Here is a 7274-nt window from a genome sequence, read left to right as displayed (position 1 = left end):
ACTTCCTGAATGTGGTGTCATTGCAGGAAGGGGTTGTTTTACCACCACAGAAATGATGACACTTCCTGAATGTGGTGTCATTGCAGGAAGGGGTTGTTTTCCCACCACAGAAATGATGACACTTCCTGAATGTGGTGTCATTGCAGGAAGGGGTTGTTTTCCCACCACAGAAATGATGACACTTCCTGGATGTGGTGTCATTGTAGGAAGGGGTTGTTTTCCCACCACAGAAATGATGACACTTCCTGAATGTGGTGTCATTGCAGGAAGGGGTTGTTTTCCCACCACAGAAATGATGACACTTCCTGAATGTGGTGTCATTGCAGGAAGGGGTTGTTTTACCACCACAGAAATGGTGACACTTCCTGAATGTGGTGTCATTGTAGGAAGGGGTTGTTTTACCACCACAGAAATGGTGACACTTCCTGAATGTGGTGTCATTGCAGGAAGGGGTTGTTTTTTTAAATGGAGAATAATAACAAACTGACAGCGTGGAAAGTGATATCAGGGACACGGAAAAACTTTAAATAATAATAAATAAAATAATCATGAAAATAAAACGTCATTGATGAGAGAAAATTGGACTGGAAATATAAAATGATGAAGAGAGACATTAAATATGTTATTATTTTAAGACTTATATTTCTTGTGGAAGTCGATGAATAACAACCAATGATAGAAAACTCCTTCATCCACAAAAACATGTTTAAAAAAAAAATCTAAATGCATAACATTTCCCTTTCGTGTTTTTTTTAAAGGTAATAGACACCTGACCTTGTATTTAAAGCATTTTGAAATCCACATGTTATATACGAAATAAAACGTGATATTTCCTGGGCACAGAAAACACACCGCATCTCAGCATTGACGTGACTAGCTGCTTAGCTGCTTAGCTGTTAAGAGCGTTGGCCCAGCAACGGAGAGGTGGCTGGTTCGAATTCCTGAGTCGGCAAGGTGAAACAAATCTACTGTTCTACCCTTGAGCAAGGCATTTTGTCCCCAAACAGCACCTGCTCCCCAGGCACTGGTGACATGGATGTGATTAAAGCAGCCCCCCTTTCACCTCTCTGGTTCAGAGGAAAAACACATTTCGGTTGAATGCGTTCAGTTGTGCAACTGACTAAAGGCTTCGTTGTAAATAAGAATTTGTTTCTTAACTGACTTGCCCAGTTCCGTAAAGGTATCCATCCCTTTTCCCAAAGGGCACTGCCCATCAGGCTGACCACTAGAAAACACGGCTATTATGGTAAAACCTTGTTGATCAGTTGATCAAACTTTCTCCAGCTAGCAGCTTTGCGGTAGCTTGTTTGAATGGCCATATTGCGGTAGCTGGTTGATGAAGCTGAACCGCACCAAAGTTACGAGACTGTTGTAAGCGATCAGTAGAGAAGAAGACTTGCTCATTTAACAACAAAAAAATCAATATTGGCTACAGGTTTATTATAGCTTTTGGTAAGATTAACTATTTTGAGGATGAAAGGGGATTCAACCTAAACACACTAATGTAGCCTACTGTCATGTCCTTACTTGGCACCAGAATTCCTCCCCGACTCCTCCCTCCATCCTACCCCCCCGTCACCCTCTCACTGCCCCGAGAGAAGGAGAGTGATAGAACACTGTGTGAGAGAGGAAGAGGGAGAGAGAGGAAGAGAGAGTGAGAGAGAGAGGGCAGAGAGAGAGAGAGAGAGAGAGAGAGACAGAGAGAGAGACAGAGAGAGAGAGAGAGAGAGAGAGAGAGAGAGAGAGAGAGAGAGAGAGAGAGAGAGAGAGAGAGAGAGAGAGAGAGAGAGAGAGAGAGAGAGAGAGAGAGAGAGAGAGAGAGAGAGAGAGAGAGAGAGAGAGACAGGAAGAGAGAGACAGAGAGAGAGAGGAAGAGAGAGAGGGCAGAGAGAGAGAGAGAGACAGAGAGAGACAGAGAGAGACAGAGAGAGACAGAGAGAGAGAGAGAGACAGAGAGACAGAGAGAGAGAGAGAGAGAGAGAGAGAGAGAGAGAGAGAGGCAGAGAGGCAGAGAGAGAGCGGGCAGAGAGAGAGAGAGAGGAGAGAGAGAGAGAGAGAAGAGAGAGAGAGAGAGAGAGAGAGAGAGAGAGAGAGAGAGAGAGAGAGAGGGCAGAGAGAGAGAGAGGAATAGAGAGGGAGAGGGAGTGAGAGAAAGAGAGTGATAGAACACTGTGTGAGAGAGGAAGAGAGAGAGACAGAGAGAGAGTGTGTGAGAGAGAGAGATAGAGAGAGTGTGTGAGAGAGAGAGAGAGAAAGAGAGTGTGTGTGAGAGAGATAAGAGGAGGAGGAAGGGTCGGTTAGGGTTTTCCAGTAAATAGTACTTTCACGTTCAACGGTCACTGGAGAAGAAACCAAGTATGCCGCTCGCCTAACAGAATACAGTGTCCTTCACTGAGGGACGCTCAGGGATTATTACGGGGAATGGAGATTGTAACACTTGTTTCATTATTGTCTCTGTATTGTGACTTCACCGGTAAGTTAGACTTCTGTTCTAGTACAATGTTGTGATACAGGTGCTTGGTAAATTAGACTTCTGGTCTAGTACAATGTTGTGATACAGGTACTTGGTAAATTAGACTTCTGGTCTAGTACAACGTTGTGATGCAGGTACTTGGTAAATTAGACTTCTGGTCTAGTACAACGTTGTGATACAGGTGCTTGGTAAATTAGACTTCTGTTCTAGTACAATGTTGTGATACAGGTACTTGGTAAATTAGACTTCTGTTCTAGTACAACAGGTGCTTGGTAAATTAGACTTCTGGTCTAGTACAACAGGTGCTTGGTAAATTAGACTTCTGGTCTAGTACAACGTTGTGATGCAGGTACTTGGTAAATTAGACTTCTGGTCTAGTACAACGTTGTGATACAGGTGCTTGGTAAATTAGACTTCTGGTCTAGTACAATGTTGTGATACAGGTGCTTGGTAAATTAGACTTCTGGTCTAGTACAATGTTGTGATGCAGGTACTTGGTAAATTAGACTTCTGGTCTAGTACAATGTTGTGATACAGGTGCTTGGTAAATTAGACTTCTGTTCTAGTACAATGTTGTGATACAGGTGCTTGGTAAATTAGACTTCTGGTCTAGTACAATGTTGTGATACAGGTGCTTGGTAAATTAGACTTCTGGTCTAGTACAATGTTGTGATACAGGTGCTTGGTAAATTAGACTTCTGTTCTAGTACAATGTTGTGATACAGGTGCTTGGTAAATTAGACTTCTGTTCTAGTACAATGTTGTGATACAGGTGCTTGGTGAATTAGACTTCTGTTCTAGTACAATGTTGTGATACAGGTGCTTGGTGAATTAGACTTCTGTTCTAGTACAATGTTGTGATACAGGTGCTTGGTAAATTAGACTTCTGTTCTAGTACAATGTTGTGATACAGGTGCTTGGTAAATTAGACTTCTGTTCTAGTACAATGTTGTGATACAGGTGCTTGGTAAATTAGACTTCTGGTCTAGTACAATGTTGTGATACAGGTGCTTGGTAAATTAGACTTCTGGTCTAGTACAATGTTGTGATACAGGTGCTTGGTAAATTAGACTTCTGTTCTAGTACAATGTTGTGATACAGGTGCTTGGTAAATTAGACTTCTGTTCTAGTACAATGTTGTGATACAGGTGCTTGGTAAATTAGACTTCTGTTCTAGTACAATGTTGTGATACAGGTGCTTGGTAAATTAGACTTCTGTTCTAGTACAATGTTGTGATACAGGTGCTTGGTAAATTAGACTTCTGGTCTAGTACAATGTTGTGATACAGGTGCTTGGTAAGTTAGACTTCTGGTCTAGTACAATGTTGTGATGCAGGTGCTTGGTAAATTAGACTTCTGTTCTAGTACAATGTTGTGATGCAGGTACTTGGTAAATTAGACTTCTGTTCTAGTACAATGTTGTGATACAGGTGCTTGGTAAATTACATTCTACTGAGGTAACATATGGAATTGTTTTAAGATGGTCGGACCATTAATCATTGAGCTATTTGATTTGAGGATTATTGTAAGTACCCCCCAAAAAAAATATATTTAAAAGGAAATACACATATTTAACCCCTTTTTTGGGGGCGACTTCTGGTTTATGGAGTGTAACATGTAGTTGATTAACATACAGATAGATAAACATTAGACAATAATATCGTCCTGTTTGGTTTGAACAATAAAATCAACATTAACAGAACAATATAGTTTTCACTTGTCCTTGGTCTTCCAGATGCTGAGTGCCTGGTGGTCAGTCCTGCCAGGCTGGTGGTGAAGCATGGACACCCAGCCTCCTCTAACTGCAGCTCAGATACCGCTGTAGAGATGGGTTGGGAAGCCACCCAGGGAGGGGTTGGTCTAACAGACAACAAGGTGAAGTTCCTACGCTGGAGGGTGGACAGGTGAGAGGCAGACACAGCTGAGACTTTTAAAACTTGTTAAAAACGTGTTAGAAAAGCCTTTAATGAATGGTTTTACTGTTTTAGACAGTTCTGGCTTCTATTTTTGATTTATTTTAAATGCACTTTAAATATTTCATTTGATTTGACAGTGTGACTGACTGGAATATCAAACCTACATGCTACACAGAAGGAGGCCAGTGTCAGAAACAGCTGGACATCACAGTTTATAGTGAGTGACATCTCTCTCTTATCTTCTCTGGTGTTTCTGAATATATTCTTAGTATGGCTCTGCACTGTTAATCACTGTGTGTTTCCATTCCTCCACAGAGCTTCCAGACAGTGTCTCCATCAGTTACAGGAAGTACCCTGGTCCGATGGTTGAGGGGGATCAGTACCTGCTGCAGTGTCTTGTCCAGAACATCGCTCCTATTGGGAGACTCACGGTGACCTTCTACAAAGTCTCTACCAATGGTGAACGGACAGTGTTATACACACAACCACTGAACAACGACATTCACCAATTGAACAATGACATGAGGCGACCGGTGAACGAGAGCTATTCCCTGCAGTTCTCCCCCACTAGTGTTGACGACGGGGCCCAGTTGTTGTGTTCAGCCATGTTGGATCTGGGACCAGAGGGACCCCAACCTCCTCCTGTAATGGACTCAAACCGCCTCAACATCAACGTGCACTGTGAGTCCTTCTGGTTCTCTGTCTACACACATTTAGTACAACAGTTAGTTAGACACCAGACGAGTCATGACGTTGACAGATGCTGTTTTCACTTCATTTTCTCTCATGAATCAACTTCTCTCTCCATCTCTCCCTCCCTCCTTCCTTCTCTTCTAGACAAGCCTCAGATCACTAGGAGTCCTGGATGTTTCTCCATGAGCATCACGGAGGGCGACACCTTATCACTGGCCTGTAGTGTAAATGGTAACCCTGCCCCCTCGTACGATTGCATGATTGGTTGGTTGCATTCAGAAAATGTTCAGACCCCTTGACTTTTTCCACATTTTGTCACGCTACAGCCTTATTCTAAAATGGATTAAATAGTTTTTTCCCCCCTCACCGATCTACACACAGCACCCCATAATGACATCACAATACCCCGTAATGACATCACAGCACCCCATAATGACATCACAGCACCGCATAATGACATCACAGCACCCCATAATGACATCACAATACCCCGTGATGACATCACAGCACACCATAATGACATCACAGCACCCCATAATGACATCACAATACTCCGTAATGACATCACGGTATTGTGATGTCATGTCCGGTATTGTGATGATTGTGATGTCATTATGGGGTATTGTGATGTCATTATGTATTGTGTGGATCGAATCCATTTTAGAATAAGGCTGTAACGTAACATCATGTCGGAAAAGTCAAGGGATCTGAATACTTTCTAAATTCACTGCATCGCCCTCCCTCTCCTCCTCCCCATCTGCCTCTCCTCTCTCCCTCACCTCCTCCCTCTCCTCCTCCCCATCTGCCTCTCCTCTCTCCCTCCCTCCTCCCCCTCCTCCTACCCATCTGCCTCTCCTCTCTCCCTCACCTCCTCCCCTCTCCTCCTACCCATCTGCCTCTCCTCTCTCCCTCACCTCCTCCCCTCTGCCCCCTCTCCCATCTGCCTCTACCCCTCTCTCTCTCCCTCACCTCCTCCCCTCTCCCATCTGCCTCTCCCTCTCCTCCTCCACATCTGCCTCTCCCTCTCCCTCACCTCCCCTCTCCCATCTGCCCTCCCTCTCCCCTCCTCCCCATCTGCCTCTCCTCTCTCCCTCACCTCCTCCCCTCTCCCATCTGCCTCCCCCTCTCCTCCCCATCTGCCTCTCCTCTCTCCCTCACCTCCTCCCCTCTCCCATCTGCCTCTACCCCTCTCCTCCCCCCATCTGCCTCTCCTCTCTCCCCACCTCTCCCCTCTCCCTCTCCTCCTCCCCATCTGCCTCATTTCCTCCCCCCTCCCCATCTGCCTCTCCCTCTCCTCCTACCCATCTGCCTCTCCTCTCTCCCTCACCTCCCTCCCCATCTCCCTCTCCTCCTCCCCATCTGCCTCTCCTCTCTCCCTCACCTCCTCCCCTCTCCCATCTGCCTCTCCCTCTCCTCCTCCCCATCTGCCCTCTCTCTCCCTCACCTCCTCCCCTCCTCCCATCTGCCTCTCCCTCTCCCCCTCCTCCCCATCTGCCTCTCCTCTCTCCCCATCTGCCTCTCCTCTCTCCCTCACCTCCTCCCCTCTCCCATCTGCCTCTCCTCTCCTCCTCCCCATCTGCCCTCTCTCTCCCTCACCTCCTCCCCTCTCCCATCTGCCTCTCCCTCTCCTCCTCCCCATCTGCCTCTCCTCATCTCCCCATCTGCCTCTCCTCTCTCCCTCACCTCCCCCCTCTCCCATCTGCCTCTCCCTCTCGTCCGCCCCATCTGCCTCTCCTCTCTCCCTCACCTCCTCCCCTCTCCCATCTGCCTCTCCCTCTCCTCCTCCCCATCTGCCTCTCCTCTCTCCCCATCTGCCTCTCCTCTCTCCCTCACCTCCCCCCCTCTCCCATCTGCCTCTCCCTCTCCTCCTCCCCATCTGCCTCTCCTCTCTCCCTCACCTCCTCCCCTCTCCCATCTGCCTCTCCCTCTCCTCCTCCCCATCTGCCCCTCTCTCCCCTCACCTCCTCCTCTCTCCCATCTGCCTCTCCCTCTCTTCTCCCTCTACTCTCCTGCCCTACAGTGGACTACCTGCCCATCATTGCAGGACTGGCTTCGATGGTGATCCTCTTGGTGATCTCTTGTTTCATCTACTCTTCTTACTATAAACACAGGCGCATGAGCCATTAACAGCTGAAAATCATGTTGCCACGACGACACAAGAACAAACACGTGGTGCAACACAACGGAATGGA

General features: G+C 46.6%; 1 protein-coding gene across 1 annotated transcript in view; it reads left to right on the top strand.

The window, feature by feature from the left end:
* Nucleotides 1–2230: 2230 nt before the first annotated feature.
* Nucleotides 2231–7274, top strand: part of LOC124003108 — a 15418-nt gene continuing 10374 nt past the window's right edge. The window contains exons 1-5 of the mRNA XM_046311170.1: nt 2231–2473; nt 4209–4377; nt 4527–4606; nt 4705–5070; nt 5227–5329. Of these exons, the coding sequence (XP_046167126.1) occupies nt 2422–2473; nt 4209–4377; nt 4527–4606; nt 4705–5070; nt 5227–5329 (770 nt within the window). The 5' untranslated portion in view covers nt 2231–2421. The remainder of the gene's footprint in view (nt 2474–4208; nt 4378–4526; nt 4607–4704; nt 5071–5226; nt 5330–7274) is intronic.

Source organism: Oncorhynchus gorbuscha, linkage group LG18 (genome assembly GCF_021184085.1).
Source record: "Oncorhynchus gorbuscha isolate QuinsamMale2020 ecotype Even-year linkage group LG18, OgorEven_v1.0, whole genome shotgun sequence".
Classification (NCBI taxonomy): Eukaryota; Metazoa; Chordata; class Actinopteri; order Salmoniformes; family Salmonidae; genus Oncorhynchus; species Oncorhynchus gorbuscha.
The sequence above is the reverse complement of the archived record's forward strand: the minus strand, read 5'-3'. Positions and strand labels throughout refer to the sequence as shown.